This window comes from Onychostoma macrolepis, chromosome 19 (genome assembly GCF_012432095.1).
Source record: "Onychostoma macrolepis isolate SWU-2019 chromosome 19, ASM1243209v1, whole genome shotgun sequence".
NCBI classification, from domain to species: domain Eukaryota; kingdom Metazoa; phylum Chordata; class Actinopteri; order Cypriniformes; family Cyprinidae; genus Onychostoma; species Onychostoma macrolepis.
This window is the reverse complement of record NC_081173.1, coordinates 33,117,331-33,139,586: the sequence shown is the minus strand read 5'-3', so window position 1 is coordinate 33,139,586 and position 22,256 is coordinate 33,117,331. Positions and strand designations below refer to the sequence as shown.

Genomic DNA, 22,256 nt, shown 5'->3' with positions numbered 1-22,256 from the left:
TTAATTTTCTTTTTCTTGAGACATTCAGAGGTGGACTTGCTGCTGTGTTTGGAATCATTGTCCTGCTGCATAAGCCAAGTGTGCTTGAGCTTGAGGTCACAAACTGATGGCCGGACATTCTCCTTCAGGATTTTCTGATAGAGTGCAGAATTCATGGTTCCATCAATTATGGCAAGTTATCCAGGTTCTGAAGCTGCAAAGCAGCCCCAGACCATTACACTACCACCACCATGTTTGACTGTTGGTATGATGTTCTTTTTATGAAATGCTGTGTTAGTTTTACGCCAGATGTAACGGGACACACACCTTCCAAAAAGTTCAACTTTTGCTGCATCAGTCAAACAGAATATTTGCCCAAAAGTCTTGGGGATAATCAAGATATTTTTTGGCAAATGTGAGACGAGCCTTTGTGTTCTTTTTGGTCAGCAACAGCTTTTGCCTTGGAACTCTCCCATGGATGCTGTTTTTGCCCAGTCTCTTTCTTATTGTTGAATCATGAACACTAACCTTAATTGAGGCAAGTGAGGCCTGCAGTTCTTTAGATGTTGTTCTGGGTTCTTTTATGACGTCCTGGATGAGTCGCCTTTGTGCTCTTGGAGTAATTTTGGTAGGCCGGCCACTCCTGGGAAGGTTTACCACTGTTCCAAGTTTTCTCCATTTGTGGATAATGGCTCTGACCGTGGTTCGCTGGAGTCCCAAACCCTTAGAAATGGCTTTATAACCCTTTCCAGACTGATACATGTAAACTATTTTGTTTCTCATCTGTTTATGAATTTCTTAAGATCGCGGAATGATGTGTTGCTCTTTAAACATGCTTCACTTTGTCAGATAGGTTCTATTTAAGTGATTTATTGATTCAACAGGTCTGGCAGTAATCAGGCCTGGGTTTGGCTAGTGAAATTTAACTCGGCTTTCTAAAATAATGTGGTTAATCACAGTTCTTTCATGATTTAATAGGAGGGGGCAAGCACTTTTTCACACAGGGCCATGTGGGTTTGGATTTTGTTTTCCCTTCATAATAAAAAACTTTATTTAAAAACTGCATGTTGTGTTTACTTGTGTTATCTTTGATTAATGTTTAAATTTGTTTGATGATCTGAAACATTAAAGTGTGACAAACATGCAAAAAATTCTAAAATCAAGAAGGGGACTGAGTGATGAAGCTCTCTGTCTTCTCCGTCTCCGCAAACTGTTTTTAGAAACGCGTCACTAAAATGAACTGTAACTCAGCAAATACTTCACACAGAGACATGAGAAATATATCTATATAAAGCTTGACATGTCTACTCTTAAATTAAGCAAGTCTTACCAAAAACAAATATTCTGTGATAAAGTAATCCGTATGAAACCAAGGACATGTCCAGTTTTTCCATCTGGTCTCATTATCTCGAATTAGGTCAAAGGAAAAGGAAACGCTGCTCTTATTCAAACATCAGTTCTTTATTTACCCTTGCATTGTGAAGAAGTAGACGTCTGTCTTCAAACTGCACGTCGCTGTGCTTCATTCTGAATGGAGGCGGGGTGGAGTTATGAGGTTTGACTGACAATTTGAGGATCCAATGGCGTTACGAGGTTTAGTCACAAGCTCTTTTGAATGCTTTTCATTGGTTAATATTTGTAAACCCCACAAACACACATAACGATGACCAACAGCACTGATTTAAAATAATAATAACAAAATATAATAAAGATATGGAAGTTTTAGATAATTTTCCATGGCACACCCTAGAACCTGTCGTGGCACACTAGTGTGCTGCGGCACAGTGGTTGGGAAACACTGCTCTAGAAACCCCAAGACTTCTATCTACATAGAGACACTGAGTAGTTCAAAATCAAATAATAAAACCTAAAAACTTGCTGCTCAACATACTTGAGTTTGTCCAGATACTTGAGTTTTTCAGAGAGCAGCTTCACTCCTGAATCTCCTGGGTGATTGTAGCTCAGATCCAGCTCTTTCAGGTGTGAGGGGTTTGAACTCAGAGCTGAAGACAAATAATCACAGCCTTCCTCTGTCACCATACAGCCAGACAACCTACAGACACACACAGCAACAGTCCACATTACATTAGTTTGACTGTCAGACATCACTAACACAGTCATCTGTACTGTTATTTTCTGTAGTTTCAGTCACAAAAGTAAAGTAATCAGAAACAGTTATACTCCATTAAAGTACAAATGTACTTAAAAACAGGCACAAAGTATTTCTACATTGTCACTAGACACCCCAGGGTTAACCTCCTGGGGTCGAAAATGGCGCCATCACTTGCATTTTTTCCTGATGACAGCGAAAAGAACTTAAAATGCTCCGTAATATAAGTGCAATACATCATTTGAATCTGTAAAGGGTCTACATTTTTTGTGTACACTCACAATATCAACAAAACAGTGTGCATTTGTGAAATAAATAAAATATACAGGGTGTGCTTATATAACTCACCTGTGTCTATCTAGTCATGAAGATGTATACACATATATTTCAATTTAAGCAGCTAACCATTTTTACAGCTACATGAGTGTGAAATGTTAAAAAAATTAAACATTCAATGTGGATGGATATATTATTTGAAGATCTATGTGTCATGTAATGGCCAAACGGTTATTGTAAAGTATATACATCCTGTAAATGTAAATTTACAGTGACATTACAGTACCTTTACATTACTTTGCATTCAGTACATTTAAAGTAAGATTAATTAATTAATTAATTCCTTACATTTATATAGCGCTTTCTAGGCACTCAAAACGCTTTACATTGTGAGGAGGGGGCTCCTCATCCACCACCAGTGTGCAGCATCCACCTGGATGATGCGACAGCAGCCATAGTGCGCCAGAACGCCCACCACACACCAGCTTATTGGTGAAGAGGAGACAGAGTGATGAAGCCAATCAGCAGATATGGGGATTGTTGGGAGGCCATGATGGTCAGAGGCCAATGGGCGAATTCGGCCAGGATGCCGAGGTCACACCTCTACTCTTTTCGAAAGACATCCTGGGATTTTAATGACCACAGAGAGTCAGGACCTCGGTTTAATGTCTCATCCGAAGATGTGAATATTTTCTAGAGACAAAAATTCTAGAAACTAATTTTGAACTTTCTGTATTTGATTATTCTTTCTTACCAAGCATAATTTATTGTATATAAATTACATATATACAATTAGAGATGATTAACCCTCTGGGGTCGACAAACGCATATATGCTTTTGAGGCAGATTTTCCTGATAAGGCCGAAATGAGCTTGAATTACTCTGCCATTTTTGATCGTACAGATAAGAGCAATACACCATTCGAATCTGTAAGGGGTCTACTTTTATTTGTATACACTCATAATAACAACTAAACTTTGTGCTTTTGAAGAATAAAGAAAACAAACAGGGTGCGTTCTCAGTCTTCACTCTCTCCATGAACTGCTTTTTGAAACACGTCACTAAAATGAACTGTAACTCAGCAAATACTTCACACAGAGACATGAGAAATATATCTATATAAAGCTTGACATGTCTACTCTTAAATTAAGCAAGTCTTACCAAAACAAATATTCTGTGATAAAGTAATCCGTATGAAACCAAGGACATGTCCAGTTTTTCCATCTGGTCTCATTATCTCTAATGTGATCCCGCCGCGCTCATATGTAAATAGCAGCGTGAGACTGGCAAACGCCCAACACAAACAAAGACTGAGGAGATTCATCCCGGCTACTGTTCGCTTCTGGAAGACGCCCCGAGTAAAAGCAGGATTTCCTCGAAAGAAGAACACGATTTCATCCAGCAGAGGAGATGAGTAAGTAATGTTTCTTTTATCTAGTTAACGCGTTTATTGTGACATAAACTTGAACAGATTTACAAAAACAGTTAGTTGTTTTCCCAAACGACAACATGATGAATGCTACGCCTAAAAATGTTTAGACCATGTTTATTATTAATACTCTGTTCACAAATAGATTTTAATAGCGTGCTAAACAATAATAATTAGTTTCTCAGATATAAAATATAATTTTTATAGTACAAAGTACATCCTTTTATTGTACAAAGCATGTTTGAGTCTGGCTACAGAATCATATCATAGGCTACTATAAAATCATACATACTAGGCTATATGACTACAGAATCATAGTTGGGTTTTTCCCAAACTATAATTCCTGACTACAATGTTTGAAATCGTGTAAAACATTTTGAATATGATAGGCAATTCACTGTATTTAAATTTCTTGGCGCAATGATGTTTTCATGCTCTATATAAAACAATAAAAGTAATATGAATGTTCACTGTAACATGATGAATGCTACGAGTCTAAGTATGTTTAGTACTTATTAATAGCCTACTCTGTTCAGAAATAGATTTTAATAACGTGCTAAACAATTAGTTTCTCAGATATAAGATTTCTTTCTTTTTATGATAGTAGTCTATGGCTACAAAACATATATATATATACAGATGTTCCTGATATTAACATGCTCACAAATGTTTTTTTGTTTGTATTTTATTGAATCAGATACCAGCACCAGATGTATCCTGATGTCTCTTCAAACTGTTTTCCTCTGAGAGCGCTGCACCAACATCAGATGTTCAACTACACTGATATTCTATGTTAAAACAAGCTCCTTTTCTACTGATTATGTTTTTCTTCTTGAATCCATGGAAAGAAGTAGAAACACTTAAATAACACACGTAAATATCAGTTATGATTTACTTGTTTCACTTGTTGAACAGAATCTGTTGCAGGAATGACTCAAAGTCTGTTCACATCTCTGTGGTTAGATCAGTGTGCACAATAATGTGTCTTTGACCTTCATTATGTATGTTTTGATTATACTGTGTTGTAAATAAAATACAAATAATTAAAAAAACCCTTTTTTTCAATCTCCTCACATTCTGTCTTACCTGCCTCACAGTCACAGTCACACTGATGGGCCATTAGGGGCCCATAGGGGAGGGCCCTTTGTCTCTCAGGTGAGACTCACTTAATATTCATGGCCATTGCCACTCCCTCGCATATAGACCCTCGATGACAAAACATGTCTTGAAAATTTTAAATCAATATATTGTTTTCTGTGAATGAGTAAGCAGAATGATTTTCACATAATTTTGAAGTAAATATTCTAGCCTACAAGACTGATTACTCAAAAGTCTTGTTCAGGACTATTTAGTGTGGGTTTTAAGGCCTTATTTCAGCTACATTTTTTTCCCCAAAACTTACTAACCACGCATAATATTTTTTTTCTAAAAAATGCAAACATGTACATCCATCTTGTTCACATATTATTGTAGCACAGTTTGTGCTGAATACAAAAAAATTGCATGTTGGTCAATAGTATGTTTTAAGTAGCTGAAATAAGCACAAATATCAGGGCATGTCAAAACATCTCAAGGGCCCCAAAATGACCTCAGACCCCAGAGGGTTAAAGTTTATTGTAGCTATATGGGCACTCAGTTTGTCTTGTTGTTTAATACATTTGACCAAAATCTCATGATATAATACGAACCGCTATGCACAAGATATTTAAAACGTACAAAAGTGTATTGGCTACAACTAGACAGCAAATGCTAAGACAGACTGCTCTTTAAACATACAAAAACATTAGCCTTTATAGACAGTGTTTCTTGAGTAAAGGAAACGCTGCTCTTATTCAAACATCAGTTCTTTATTTACCCTTGCATTGTGAAGAAGTAGACGTCTGTCTTCAAACTGCACGTCGCTGTGCTTCATTCTGAATGGAGGCGGGGTGGAGTTATGAGGTTTGACTGACAATTTGAGGATCCAATGGCGTTACGAGGTTTAGTCACAAGCTCTTTTGAATGCTTTTCATTGGTTAATATTTGTAAACCCCACAAACACACATAACGATGACCAACAGCACTGATTTAAAATAATAATAACAAAATATAATAAAGATATGGAAGTTTTAGATAATTTTCCATGGCACACCCTAGAACCTGTCGTGGCACACTAGTGTGCTGCGGCACAGTGGTTGGGAAACACTGCTCTAGAAACCCCAAGACTTCTATCTACATAGAGACACTGAGTAGTTCAAAATCAAATAATAAAACCTAAAAACTTGCTGCTCAACATACTTGAGTTTGTCCAGATACTTGAGTTTTTCAGAGAGCAGCTTCACTCCTGAATCTCCTGGGTGATTGTAGCTCAGATCCAGCTCTTTCAGGTGTGAGGGGTTTGAACTCAGAGCTGAAGACAAATAATCACAGCCTTCCTCTGTCACCATACAGCCAGACAACCTACAGACACACACAGCAACAGTCCACATTACATTAGTTTGACTGTCAGACATCACTAACACAGTCATCTGTACTGTTATTTTCTGTAGTTTCAGTCACAAAAGTAAAGTAATCAGAAACAGTTATACTCCATTAAAGTACAAATGTACTTAAAAACAGGCACAAAGTATTTCTACATTGTCACTAGACACCCCAGGGTTAACCTCCTGGGGTCGAAAATGGCGCCATCACTTGCATTTTTTCCTGATGACAGCGAAAAGAACTTAAAATGCTCCGTAATATAAGTGCAATACATCATTTGAATCTGTAAAGGGTCTACATTTTTTTGTGTACACTCACAATATCAACAAAACAGTGTGCATTTTGTGAAATAAATAAAATATACAGGGTGTGCTTATATAACTCACCTGTGTCTATCTAGTCATGAAGATGTATACACATATATTTCAATTTAAGCAGCTAACCATTTTTACAGCTACATGAGTGTGAAATGTTAAAAAATTAAACATTCAATGTGGATGGATATATTATTTGAAGATCTATGTGTCATGTAATGGCCAAACGGTTATTGTAAAGTATATACATCCTGTAAATGTAAATTTACAGTGACATTACAGTACCTTTACATTACTTTGCATTCAGTACATTTAAAGTAAGATTAATTAATTAATTAATTCCTTACATTTATATAGCGCTTTTCTAGGCACTCAAAACGCTTTACATTGTGAGGAGGGGCTCCTCATCCACCACCAGTGTGCAGCATCCACCTGGATGATGCGACAGCAGCCATAGTGCGCCAGAACGCCCACCACACACCAGCTTATTGGTGAAGAGGAGACAGAGTGATGAAGCCAATCAGCAGATATGGGGATTGTTGGGAGGCCATGATGGTCAGAGGCCAATGGGCGAATTCGGCCAGGATGCCGAGGTCACACCTCTACTCTTTTCGAAAGACATCCTGGGATTTTAATGACCACAGAGAGTCAGGACCTCGGTTTAATGTCTCATCCGAAGATGTGAATATTTTCTAGAGACAAAAATTCTAGAAACTAATTTTGAACTTTCTGTATTTGATTATTCTTTCTTACCAAGCATAATTTATTGTATATAAATTACATATATACAATTAGAGATGATTAACCCTCTGGGGTCGACAAACGCATATATGCGTTTTGAGGCAGATTTTCCTGATAAGGCCGAAATGAGCTTGAATTACTCTGCCATTTTTGATCGTACAGATAAGAGCAATACACCATTCGAATCTGTAAGGGGTCTACTTTTTATTTGTATACACTCATAATAACAACTAAACTTTGTGCTTTTGAAGAATAAAGAAAACAAACAGGGTGCGTTCTCAGTCTTCACTCTCTCCGCGAACTGCTTTTTGAAACACGTCACTAAAATGAACTGTAACTCAGCAAATACTTCACACAGAGACATGAGAAATATATCTATATAAAGCTTGACATGTCTACTCTTAAATTAAGCAAGTCTTACCAAAAACAAATATTCTGTGATAAAGTAATCCGTATGAAACCAAGGACATGTCCAGTTTTTCCATCTGGTCTCATTATCTCGAATTAGGTCACGTTAGGGTTATTACAAATCTCCACGTGAGACATGCGGCATGTAAACGCCCACACCAACGTAAACAAAGCAGCAACGAGTTCATCTCGGATACTTTTCAGTTTTGGAAGAACACGCTGTGAGGAATAAGCCTTGTATTTACCTCAGAAAGCACTGAGAGGAAAAAGCCTTGTATTTACCCCCAGAAGACGCGCTGAGAGAAAAAAGCATTGTTTAACTCACAAACCGAAAGCGAGCGCAGCTGGAGCCGGCGGAGGAGGAGATCTTTTATACCGAGTAAGTAATGTTTCTTATTGGCATTCGATAATGTGTTGTTGTGACAAAGTTGAACAGATTTACTAGTTGAACTTTTCCCAAACTATAACTCCAGAATAAAATGTGTGAAATCGAGTGCAACATTTTGAAATATGATGGGCAACCTTTCATTGCATTTAAATGTTGCACGACGTGAGGATAGTTATATGTTCTATGTTTTATTTATTTTGAATAGTAAAAATATGTAGGCCTATATATTATAATAAATATAATGTACTGTTTTTGCTGTACTTTGGATCAAATAAATGCAGGCTTGGTGAGCTGAAGACACTTCTTAAAAAAAAAAAAACATTACAAATCTTACTGTTTAAATAATTTGACTGGTAGTGTATGTATTGTCACTATGTTTGCTTTGTCTTTGTCCGTTCATTGTGTTGCTCACGTCTGTTTTGCGTTTTCTCATGCAGTTTCTGCTGACTCCCGTTTTCCTGGGTTCCAGTTTCCTGCCACTGTTTTGGATATTGCACCCACGATGTCTTGACTCTTCTGTTGTTTATTTGTTTGTTTGTTCCTAATAAACTGCACTCGCAAGTGAATCTTAAGTTATTTTATGTGATAGTTATATGTATACACATTTCTTTTTTCCTCACATTCTTTCTTGTAGCAATTCCCTCTCAGTCACACACCTGACTCAATGGCTCATTATGGAGCTCATTATGCGGGCCTTTGACTTCTCAGCTGTGAGTCACAGCATTATCCAGGATAGTTCACGCCCTCTCGCATAGACCCTTTCTACTCAAAAAGTGACTTAGAAAATTTAAATCAATATATTGTTTTCTCTGAATGAGTGAGATAGATTATTTTCAGATCATTTTGAAGCAAAAATTCTAGGCTACGAGATCCAGTTCTCAAAAGTCTTGTGAACAAATGTTCTGTATGTGTTTTATGGCCTTATTTCAGTTACTTTAAAATTTTAGTATTTTTCTAACCACGCATAAACGTGCTGAATACAGTGCTGAATTTGTGCTGAATACAGTGTTTTTAGACTTTAGCCATTAAAATGTTTATAAGCAACTGAAAAAAGCACAAATGTCAGGGCATGTCAAAACTTCAATAGGGCCCCAAAACACCCTCAGACCCCAGAGGGTTAAATGTAATTTTTTAGAAAAAATGTAAAGGCTAAATTTTGGTAATGTTGTTGTCTGCATCTTTAGACTAATGACAATGAAGTAACCGAATGAATCCTAGCAGTCTTATTATGGAGTACATGGTGAGTATTTATTTATTTTTGTATTTTCAAGGATGATAAATGAGCATACACTTACACAAGAATTTAAGAGTACTCCTTCCTTTTAAATATCCTCTCTAGGATACAGACGTTGCCAGGACTCAGGAGGTGATCCAGAAGAGTCTTGGGAATCTAACCCTAACCCTAAGAACTGAAGGTGCAGACATTGAAGACAGCTAGCAGATGTTGGAGTGTTGGAAGATGAAGTTCTTCAGGACCTTTGCAGTATACACTATGCAAAACCATGTTGCCATGTTGCTGGGACTGATATATGGACTGAACTTGAGCAACCCTCCTGAACTCAGGTACACATTTGAAATACTTCAGACATTATTTCTGGAGCCAGTGCCAGGTTTGATTGGTTACCTTTAAATGCCAATTAGAAAATGACAGTATTTTGATATTTCTGCTGTTTTGTACAATTTTGTAATGTGGTTTCAATTGTATTTAACTGTATGTAACTGTATTTATTGCTCTTATTTAACAAATACACTCTGATCATTTGTGACATATCTTGTCTTTTATGAATCATTACAAGGCAATCACAAAAAAAATGCTTTGTTGAAGGTAGTAACATTAAATAGAATCCATTTAGTGACAGCGACATGATGTGGCCAAGTATAGTAACCCATACTCGGAATTTGTGCTCTCTTGGCCACATGTCGCGTCACTTTCACTTTCACTTTCACCCATCCTAAGTGCACACACACAGCAGTGAACACACACATACACATACACATACACATACACATACACATACACATACACATACACATACACATACCCAGAGCAGTGGGCAGCCATTTATGCAGCTGTGCTCGGGGAGCAGTTGGGGGTTCAGTGCCTTGCTCAAGGGCACCTCAGTCGTGGTATTGAAGGTAGAAGAGAGCGCTGTACATTCACTCCCCCCGCCTACTCCCCCCGCCAAACATGAGACTCGAACGTTTGTGTTACGAGTCTGACTCTCTAACCATTAGGCCACGACTTCCCCCGCAGTTACTAGTTAAAGTAACTAGAACTTATTGGATGGAACCACTGTCCATAATTTAAATGAGTTGTTTGAAACAAACCTCCTTATGTTGATAGAGTGAAACACATACGGATAATGGCTTTTAAAACGAATAACGGATAACGATTAATTCTGCAGCACCTGTTTGCTAGATTCACGGGTGAGCCAGGGGATCAATGTGATATTTTACACAAACCTCTAAATTCATGGAAAGATGAGTGTGTGAAGTGCATGAATGTGCGGAAGTCGTGGTCTAATGGTTAGAGAGTCAGACTTGTAATCTAAAGTTTGCGAGTTTGAGTCTACAGTGCTCTCTCCACCCTCAATACCATGACTGAGGTGCCTTTGAGCAAGGCACCAAACCCCCAACTGCTCCCTGGGTGCCGCAGCATAAATGGCTGCTCACTGCTTCGGGTGTATGTTCACTGTTGTGTGTGTGCACTTTGGATGGGTTAAATGCAGAGCACGAACTCCAAGTATTTGTCACCATACTTGGCTGTATGTCACCTCACCTTAAACTTTATGGAAGAAAAGAGCGCAAATCAAACACAGCTTGCTGTTGCCTCTCTGTGCATCTCTCATAAATCAGAGCTGGGCAAGAGTAATATTACCTAAAATAATACATCATACACATTCTAGTATTTGTGTATATTTAAAAGGCAATGATTTAAACCTTATAGGCTACAATATGATAGGCTACACGAATGAATGGAATAAGCACAGTGCAATCACCAATCAAACAGCTGTGTTGCCGTCTCTCAAAAACCAGCCCAGCTCTCTCTCAAGAGTAGGCTAATAATCAACTTAGATACAGATTCATTTTCTACTAGGCCTACATGTTTGCTTCTTTATCTTTTGCTGGTTTGCGTGGCACACGCACATTTGTTTAGTGAAGTTCAATAAAAAAAAAAAAGACTTGTTTAATGAGTCCTGCGTATAATGAAAATGTGTTCAAATGATCACTAAAGGTTTGTCATGAAATCTCTCTACTCTCTAGAAATTTTTTATTTGATATTTTAGAACACCGAATAGGGCAAATAGTCAAAACTAATATTTTTCCATACTCTGTTCCCTTTTTTCCATAGCCTACATTTCCAGACCTGCAAATTACTTAAGTAAAATACTTTTAAAACTGCGCAAGAACCAGTGAGGCAAAGGAAATCATGTTGTTTTACATAAACCTCTAAAATTACAATGCAGTAAGAAGTGTATGAAGTAAATGAGTTTAAAATAGGCCTACTATGAAAAGAAATAAGTGCAAATAAAATAGCAGTGTTGCTGTTGCCTTCCATGCATTTCCTGGAAATTACTTAAATCAGTTTTCAAATTTCTAAACTGCATAGGAACCCTTACTGTTTTAATTAGAAGTTATATAAATATTTATTTATCGGATCACGAAATGTCCCCAAGCTGGGACTCGAACTCACGTTGCTCGAAACACAACCGCAGTGCATCTCGAAGCACTGCCTATACAATACAAGGGTATCGGCTCTGACTGTTAGAAGATATTTAAATAAATGATATAATCATAAAAAAAATAATTATCTTAGTTAAACACAGCATATTTGTTCAGTGATAACTACGAAAAAAGATAGGCTGTAATACCATGAACATAATAACGGTCTTATCAAATATATCTGTAAGAAGTTCTGGTTCAAGCTCCGCCTACTTCCGGTTTTATCCAAATAGAGATACAGATACAAATAATTTTGTGATCATAGCAGATACAAATACAGATACAAATACTGGCTTTGCTGCACACCCCTAACAAAGAGTTTGCATAGATTCAAAATCTTCCATTTATGTTAATAAAAACAATTTGGTTGTGTGGAACCACTGTCCATAATTGAATTAAGTTTGTTTAAAGAATAATTTTTTAGCATGTATGGCGACGCCGATAGCCTTGTGGGCAGTGTGCCAACATACAGCGCCATAGCATTACGGGCTTCCCATGTTCGAATACCGACTCGAGGACCTTTCTTGATCCCGCCCCCTATCTCTCTCCCATTTTACTTCCTGTCAGTCATAATAAATGCAAACAATTCCAAAAAAAAAAAAAAGCACCATCCTTCGGATGAGATGTTAAACTGAGGTCCTGACTCTCTGTACTCTCTGTACTTCAAGTAAGGGTAGGGGTTAGATCCCTGCACGGGCCTAAAATTTAGGCCCTAGCCCGGCCCTGGCCCGAGACGCTCAGGCCCTAACCTGGCCCGTGTCTGATTACTCATCAGAATTCTCGGCCCGAGTACGACCCGAGCCCGTCTTTTTTCCAACATGGTCTAAACAGCTTATCTACTACTGTTTCAGCTATTAAAATAGTTCAGTATGAAATGGCAAAATGATTGTATTTCGTTTCATTATTTTATTAAGTTAATTTATAAATTTTTTTTATTCGTTAAATGTAAGTTTTTGTTTTTTAAAGTAACGACCAAGCGGCCAGCGGCAGACAGCGAGTTGATCATCGCCTATGTTTGATCAATTTAGCTTTCTCAAATCATCACGACTTCTCTAAAATTAAATCTATAATTATAAAACAGCTCCACAATGTTAGTTTAAAGGCTTGAGCTAGATAAATGTGCACTGATGTATATCCAGTAGTTTGTGCAGAGAGTGGAAGCTGAAGCGTGCTTTACAGGACGCGCAAGAACGATCACTTGCACTGGAAACATTTCAAAATACGCTGTCATTTTTGCTCATAAAGTTAAGAGTAAAAGGCTACGTTGTTCGGAACTGTAAAGGGTCTACTTTTATTTGTTTGCTCTCACAATATCAACAAAACGTGCTTTTATAAAAAAAAAAAAAAAAAAGCAGTCGGTTTTGAGCTTCTGAAAAACCGAAACACAGCATATAGCCTACTTGCCTCACTGACTTGATAAATATAGTATCTATAGAAAGCTTTGAATTACTACTTTAAAATGAAATAATTCGAATCGAAAACAAAAACTCTTTCATTATAAAATCCCTAAAGATGCATTTCTCTCTAAAGGCGCATCCAGTGAGGAGATGGCGAGTCAGGAGCATCATCAAATGCATGGCTGATCAAAAATGCAGCTTTTCCCGAAGCATTGGGAACTTTTTGTAACTCCACGCTCCAACTTCTCCCTGATGCTCTGCATGGTCACCTGTATGCTAATGTGTGCGTATGTGTTGCGTATTGCTTAGGCGATGTATAATATTTATAATATAATCAGTATTTAATACAGTAGCCATGTGTGCTCTGTGCGTATATGGGCACAATAAAAGGAGAGAAGCTAAATGAGCCCGAGCCCGACCCAAGCCCGATCTGTAAAAAAAAAAAATGGCCCGAGCCCGGCCCGAATGGACTCAGCGTGTTGGGACCCGACGGGCTTGCAGACCTCTAGTAGGGGTGTGACCTCGGCATTCGCACATTCACTTCTGTCCATCATCATGGCATCCTAATCATCCCCATATCCACCTTTTTCTGAATGAGGAAATCTCGCCTAACTGAAACGGTGCTTTATATTTACGGTCTCTGGTGTTTTTAGTCACATTTACATATTTTCCGATCCGATAATATATCGTGAAACCTATGAAAATGGTTTTAAAAAGCACATGGTGCCATAGTTTCATCACTTTACATTGACCGTCTTTTTGCTGTAAAGGATCTGTTTAATTTATAGTTTAATGAGTGGGAAGATGATATGAAGCGAGGCGAGGTTAGCTGCATTGAAAACAGATGAGTGAACATGTGCATATACAGCTCCCGATTGGGGCGAAGTTCATGGGATTTTATCCACATAATGATAAGAGCAGACATTATTTGCACATTTCCTTAATGTATTATAACAATTATGTTGTTTTGTTCGCTTGGTTGTTTTCTTATAAAGTTCCAGAAATTCGTCAAGTAATTCGTCAGGAGTCTTTTTTAACTATATGATGTCATTACGTTGCTGTCTTGCCACTAGACAATCGCTGCATTGCTGATCGTGGTTTTGAGCATCGATACACCTGCCCTTTTCGGGGAAGTCGAGAACGCACAGTAATCTCCGACAACTTAATCCAGATATTTTAATCAAATCCGCAAATTCGTTTGAAGAACCAAATTATCCAGAGATCAGTTATCACAATTATAACATCTGGTATCTTTCAAATCATCTAGGATGTTATAAGCTAGGTACGAAGAACAGACCTCTGGAGTCATTTGTACTATTATATTATGTTTGTTTGTTGCTCAACTTATGGCAACTTTCGATTTCAATGAGTTTATAAAAGAACCAAGTATTGTGGTATTAGAAACGTGTAGAAAGGATGATTTGTTTCTTATTGCCCAACATTCTGAAATATCTGTTTCTAGAACTTTGCTTTAGAAGGACTTTAAAGCTTGTTTGGAGGCTGATTTAATTACTAAAGCGAAGGAATATTCCTGAGAAATCAGCGGGATCACTGACAGCTATTTTGGATGAAGAACAATTCCCTTCGCACTCTCTTGCTGTTGAACCAGTGACTCTGCTTGCTGGTAGTGGTGAGGTAGGACCTTTACAGTGGGTAAAAAAAATTATTTGATCCCCTGCTGATTTTGTACGTTTGCCCACTGACAGAGAAATGATCAGTCTATAATTTTAATGGTAGGTTTATTTTAACAGTGAGAGACAGAATAACAACAAAAAAATCCAGAAAAACGCATTTCAAAAAAGTTATTAATTGATTTGCATTTTAATGAGTCAAATAAGTATTTGACCCCTTGATACAATACATGACTTAGTACTTGATGGCAAAACCCTTGTTGGCAATCACAGAGGTCAGATGTTTCTTGTAGTTGGCCACCAGGTTTGCACACATCTCAGGAGGGATTGTGTCCCACTCCTCTTTGCAGATCCTCTCTGAGTCATTATGGTTTCGAGGCTCCCTTCAGCTCCCTCCACAGATTTTCTATGGGATGAAGGTCTGGAGACTGGCTAGGACACTCCAGGACCTTAATGTGCTTCTTCTTGAGCAACTCCTTTGTTGCCTTGACCGTGTGTTTTGGGTCATTGTCATGCTGGAATACCCATCCACGACCCATTTTCAATGCCCTGGCTGACTTCAATGCCCTGGCCCTGACGGTACATGGCCCCGTCCATTGTCCCTTTGATGCGGTGCAGTTGTCCTGTCCCCTTAGCAGAAAAACACCCCCAAAGCATAATGTTTCCACCTCCAAGTTTGATGGTGGAGATGGTGTTCTTGGGCTCATAGGCAGCATCCTCCTCCAAACACGGCGAGTTGAGTTGATGCCAAAAAGCTGGATTTTGGTCTCATCTAACCACAACACTTTCACCCAGTTATCCTCTGAATCATTGGCAAACTTCAGACGGACTGTACATGTGCTTTCTTGAGCAGGGGGAGCTTGCGGGCGCTGCAGGATTTCAGTCCTTCACGGCGTAGTGTGTTACCAATTGTTTTCTTGGTGCCTATGGTCCCAGCTGCCTTGAGATCATTGACAAGATCCTCCCGTGTAGTTCTGGGCTGATTCCTCACTGTTCTCATGATCATTGAAACTCCACGAGGTGAGATCTTGCATGGAGCCCCAGTCCGAGGGAGATTGACAGTTATTTTGTGTTTCTTCCACCAACTGTTGTCACCTTGTCACCAAGATTGATTGCTTCTGTGGACAGGTGTCTTTTATACAGTTAACAAGCTGAGTCTCCCTTTAAGAGAGTGCTCCTAATCTCAGCTCCTTACCTGTATAAAAGACACCTGGGAGCCAGAAATCGTTCTGATTGATCAGGGATCAAATCCTTATTTGACTCATTAAAATGCAAATAAAATTATATATTTTTTGAAATGCGTTTTTCTGTATTTTTGTTGTCATTCTGTCTCTCACTGTTCAAATAAACCTACCAATTATAGACTGATCATTTCTTTGTTATTGAGCAAATGTATAAAATCAGCAGGAGATAAAAAAATTTTTTCCCCACTGTATTTTCTCTACCTAAATTTAAACCATTATCCCATTCGACGGAAGCATCAGCATCACGTGTATGTGCAAGTGAAATTGCGGCTAGCTAATTTACAAATGGAAAGCAAGAAAAAGGCTGAAACTACAGCAAACTGCAGCATCAGCTTGAATTGAATAGTATTGACTCAGAGCCAAAAATTAAAATGCAACAGTTAGAACTGCAAGCTGGTGAAGAAGTTCCCAGAAAAAAAAACATCATCTGCACTGAAAATTGATTCTATGTCTGAGGCAGCTGTGGGATTGAATCATAAACTGTTTGATTCTGTTACAGATGGTTCTGTTTCTGTGTTAACAGATTCTTTAAATGCTCCTTTGACTCCATTTAATGCGGCGAAGAACATCTTAATAGTTCCACCATTTTGTGAGAAAGAGGTTGAGGCTTATTTTAAGGCATTTGATCAAATATCTACAGCATTGAAGTGACCGAATGAGATGTGGTCATTAGTGTTACAATGTAAATTGAGCGGGAAAATGCAAGATGTGTGTGCAGCTCGTCCTTTAGAAGAGAGTGTGCAATATGAAATGGTGAAAAATGCGATTCTTCATGCATATGAATTAGTGCCTGAACATTATAGTCAACAATTTCACACAACGAAAAAAGATCAGCTTCTCAGACACGTTGAATTTGCCCGTGAGAAGGCTATACTGTTTGACAGATGGGTACATTTCTAAAGTATTTGAGTTATTTTATATAGTCCTTTTGTTGATTTTCAGAATAGCTACATATACCAATGACTATATTGTGAAATATATCACTACTGTAAAATTTAAATTAATCATACCATGAAATACAATTTTGGTTACACCGCCCACCCCTAGTGCTGCAACAGTGGCTGCATTAGAAACTGCATACATCCATACTATTTAGTAGGCAAAAAGCAGTAGGCGAAGGATAAGTATGCATGAAATCTCAATATCCACAAAAGAGTAGGCGAGATTTACCTGGATGGAGCGCAATTTCTCGCGAGATTTGGGCGTACGTATACTTAAGTACCGTTCAAATATGCCTACTTACAGATGTTACTCATCCAGAATAATACTTCTACCGCCGCCGTTCCCGCGGTGGTAACATTTAAAAAGTGTATTTGCTGCCTTTTACCGCTAAGTGGCGCTTTAACCACAGACTTTGAAAAGTAAGAATTTGAACGCGTTGGAGCACTCCCTCGCGTTTTGCATAGCACTCTGCCGAAATTGGTTGCAGTTGGTCTATAATCTAAGATAAACTAGTTAAAATAATTCATATTCACAGAAGGAAATTTAGTACTTTAGTGCGTTTGTTATTCAGAACGAACTCAAGCAGCATAGTAAATGTCAGTGTCACATTACTTCTCACAAATACAAATGTTTAAAATCTACATTTAATTCGTACAATAAACATTACAGTTTCTACATGTCACGGACCTACTTTGTTATCTGTCCTTATTTAACAGGAACTAGCTACATTAGACAACTCCTGCACATGACATGCCCGAATTAGGAAATCGTAGAATTTTTTTTATTTTTTATTAATTCCTTCCTTAATTTTAGTGAAAATGTGAGCACATTGTATTATTTAATTCCCATTATTAAACAAGAAACGAATAAATCAAACCTGGCCAGGATTTAGCCAAAACAATGAAACAAAATAGCCTATACCGGACAAATTAATAAAACGTCTGTAATTTTAAACTCACAAGTTCTTTCATTATTCAACAAATACATTATATAACGAAATAGTATTTGTAATATAAAAATTAATAAAGGGTACCAAATTGTATTTATTTTTATTCGTCAGGATACAATTCGTTTTTAACAACGAATTTTCGTTTTTAACAAAACATTTACAACACAATAGGAAAAAGTGTCGCAGAGAGAGAAAAAAAGTTGTACAAAAAAGCCTGTTAGCTATTTTTATTCGTCTTGTCAAAATACTATAAATTCGTTTGACATTTTTCTGTTAATACAGTAGGAAAAGTGTCGCAGAGAAAAATAAATAAATAGGACATCTGTCATTTAAAATGATAGGTTAAGCAAAATATAAACAAAACCGAGTCCGTCCTTCAAGGACAGCGCATCATCCACGCTTTGCTCCATCCTTATTCTGCTGTCACTGATCGACCTTCCTGTTCTGTCTGAGGGCCGTATATCACCATCGGTAGCCTGCTCTGAGCATCACTGCGCACAGACCCGCAAACAAAATACATGTTACCGACCGCTACCGCGTTGTTCCAGCGCAAGAAATCTGGTCGGTCCGCGGTTATTGCGTTAATGCAGTTAATGCAGATCTACTTTGCAGCCCCTACTTCGGAGCTCAACTCTCCCAAACCCCAACCTTCAACTGGAATTACACAAATGAAAATTCAGTCACACTGCTGGAGGCTATTTTTATTTGTATTTTTTGCTTAACATAATATAGACATGTTCTATCTAAAACAAAAATAATTATAATGTGTAACATTAAGCAGTGTGTTTTCAGCTGCAGAATACACACACGTCTGATAAAGATCTTATTTCAAGTTTTTCCGTGCCAGTGATCCTGCTGACCACAACTGGACGAATTAACTTTGGTTTTGTGTCCGCAAATGGTTAGTCATTAATTTCACTTCATAATAATAAAGGCGTAATGCACCTCAAAAAATTACGTTTATGTATATGTAACCATAACAATTACTGTGTATAACATTAAATCAATGTTTAAGCGCACTGAACTCTCTCTGTTTGCACACGTCATTGTTTACGAACAGATTAAATGAAACGTGACAAGTCAGTGAGCAGTAATGGCGTCGGCGCGACGCAGTGCGTGCCGCGTGGGGGATGGGAAATGCTGAATGAATTCTCGCGGGATCCACCCTGCTTGCAGCTCGAGGCAGGGCTGCATCTCGCGGTAGTTTGATGTCGTGGGGGATGGGATCTCGTGAGAAAGTTGTTCATGGGTTCACCCATGTGGACCCCAGATAAAATGCCTATTTTGAGCCCATGCGCACTCTGTAGCCCATGTGAAACCAAGGTGAATCCAAGGTGTTCAGTGCTTGATAATTACTGTGTGTGTTGGAGCAGGTCTATAAAATGCCGCTTGCTACCCGAGACAAACTTTCTCTCTCTCTTCTCCTTTACACAGCTGCTGTTGCAGCCATTAAAAAGAGTTCAGTTTTGGTTTTTAATGGCAAAGTGATTATATTTCGTTTCGTTTTTTTATTCAGTTAATTTAGAAACATGAATGGAACATTTTATGTTTGTTAATTTCAAGTTGTATTTATTATCTTTTTAAATACTATGCGGCCAGCGCCAGACAGTGAGTTGAGCATATGTTTGATCAGTTTAGCCTTCTCAAATAAACAAGATATGGGGCATAAAAAAAACGTCATGCATTTCACAATATACATTTAAAAATGTCAGATAAATGTGTGATACATATAAAATCGTTTGTGCTAAAGGTGGAAGCTGAAGTGCGCTTTGAAGGACATGGAGGCACTAGCGAGATCACTTGCGTTTTGTTTTTCTTAAGAATGGAAAATTAAAATGCGCTGTAATTTTTCCTCATAAAGGTAAGAGTATACATCATGCACTCACAATATTAAAAAAAGTGTTGCTTTTTAAAATAAAGAAAACAAACAAGCTCTTGATCTTGAGCAAGGAACACTTCACAAAAATTGAACCGAAACTCAGCAAATACTGAGACACTGACATAATAAATATATTTATAGAATGCTATAAAATACTACTTTACAACGAAATAATTCAAATCGAAAATTAAAAAGTCTTTCATTAGCCTATGTAATCCATGAAGATGCATTTCTCTCTAAAGGCGCATCCAGTGAGGAGATATGGGGAGTAAGTGTGGAGCAAAGTGTGGATGATGCGCTGTCCTTGAAGGACGATCAACTCGGTTTTGTTTATATTTTGCTTAACCTATCATTTTAAATGACAGATGTCCTATTTATTTATTTTTATCTGCGACACTTTTCCTACCGTGTTAATGGAAAAATGTCAAACGAATTTCGTTAGCCTATATCTCTCTTTCAGTAGCGGAAATTTAAATGTGAGATTCTGGAAACGAGATCTAAATTTAGTGAGAACGGTCGGGTCAGTGAAAGACAAAAAAACCCCAGCGTGTCAACCGTCCCTTTGCACCACCTGGTGGTGATTTCGCGAACAACTTTCACGTCTGAGTGATTTGTATTTGCCGCTGCGGCATTACCGCGCCGGCTAGCGCGGCGGTAATAGGCATTCTGGTTGACTACCTACTGTACCTACTATATAGTAGGCGAAATTCACATTGTTCTGTAAAAATGACTGCTTTTGTTTTGTTTGTGCATTTTTGTAGGATCTCAAATGTCCGCCAACTGGTGTGAGCACTGAGGATGGAGAGCCCACAGCAGCATCTTGGAAGTGGTACAGGGCCATGGATGAGACAATTGGGGGCAGACCCTCCATCACTCCACCTGCCCTTATTGCCTCATCTGGCCCGGATGTTGCTGTGGCCTCTACATCCTCAGTGACCCCAGCCCCAGACACACGAAGGGCATCAAGGAAAAGAACCCAAAAATCTATAGAGAATATGATCAGGGAGATGGAGGAGAGGGAATCCGCAAGAGAAAAGATGGAGAAAAATTGAAGAGAAGGAGGAGAGACAAGAACGAGACAGACAAGAGCGGGAGGAGAGACAAAATGCTGAGGACAGAGAAAGAGAAGAAAGGTGGTGCCGGGAAGCAAGTCAAAGGGAGGAACGATTACTTCGCCTCCTTGAATCAATTGCAAAAAAATAAGTCCATAAATAAATAAAGTATATGTAGAATTAAATGTGGATTTTTGTGAAGAGCAAACATGTATTTTAAATGAGAATTTAATTTCTCTCTCACACACACACACACACACACACATTAGGGTAGGAAATGAACTCTGCTGGACAATGGTCATTCATAACCTACGTTGAGACTGTTTGCACAAACCACCTTAAGTTTTGCATTAACTACACATAGTAACAGTGATTAAAGTTCACCCAAACATACACTATAAACTCAGTTATTATTTACTCAACTTCACGGTGTTCGATCCCTCTAGTTTTATTTCTGAACATAAAAGGTGATTTTGGTCAAGTATTTTCTGCTGGTTCATACAATATTGGCCAATAAAGCCCGACTTTTAGAAGCCTCAAAAGTATCAACAAATAGTGTAATGAACAAAAACAGAAGGATCAAACGACATGAAAGTGAGTAAATAATGACTAAATTTATATGTTTGGGTGAACTAATCCCTCAGATAAAAATGTTATGAAATTTATATAAATTTATATAAGCCTGTAGTACCCTGAAGAAAGACGACAGAGACACTTTCAAAAAAGGATTTACTAAGAAATACAAATTATATTTCTTTTTATGTGTGCATTTAGTAGACATTTTTATCCAAAGTGACTTAACCTGTTTTAATCTTTCACAGGTAGTCATGTTTGGAGCGGACACAGCAGCAGCCAGATTGTCCTGCACATGTTCTCCCCCTCTTGGTTCAAGGTTGTGGGGTTCAGGGGGGCCGTCATCATGGTCTTCCTCCACTGGCTCAATGATATCCCCATTGACAAGGGCGAGATTGTGAAGCACAGCACAGCAAGCGACCACCTCAGGCACGAAGACGGGGCTCACCGAAAAGGGAGCGCCAGCGTGTTTTCATCATGCCAAAGGCTCGCTTTACTATGCTTTGTGTGCGGGAGTGCTTACTGTTGAAACGAGCCTGCACAGGGTTCTGCAAAAGCTCTCTATATGGGGTGATGAGGCAGATGGGTGCACTCAGGCAGGGATAGCCACCATCCCCGAGGATGCACTTTCCTGCAGGTGGATATAGGCTGCCGGCATATACAGGGCTGTTCCTCAGCACCCTAGAATCGTGCTCAGACCCCGAATATCCCACAAAGACATCAAGGAATTTCCCCTGATCAGTGATGGCCTGGAGTTGGAT

General features: G+C 38.4%; 1 protein-coding gene across 1 annotated transcript in view; it reads right to left on the bottom strand.

Moving 5' to 3' along the window:
• The window catches only part of LOC131526383 (NACHT, LRR and PYD domains-containing protein 3-like), an 88,944-nt gene that overhangs the window by 18,526 nt on the left and 48,162 nt on the right, over positions 1–22,256 (bottom strand). Inside the window, exon 10 of the mRNA XM_058754668.1 lies at positions 6,090–6,233. Coding sequence (XP_058610651.1) covers positions 6,090–6,233 — 144 coding nt within the window. The remainder of the gene's footprint in view (positions 1–6,089; positions 6,234–22,256) is intronic.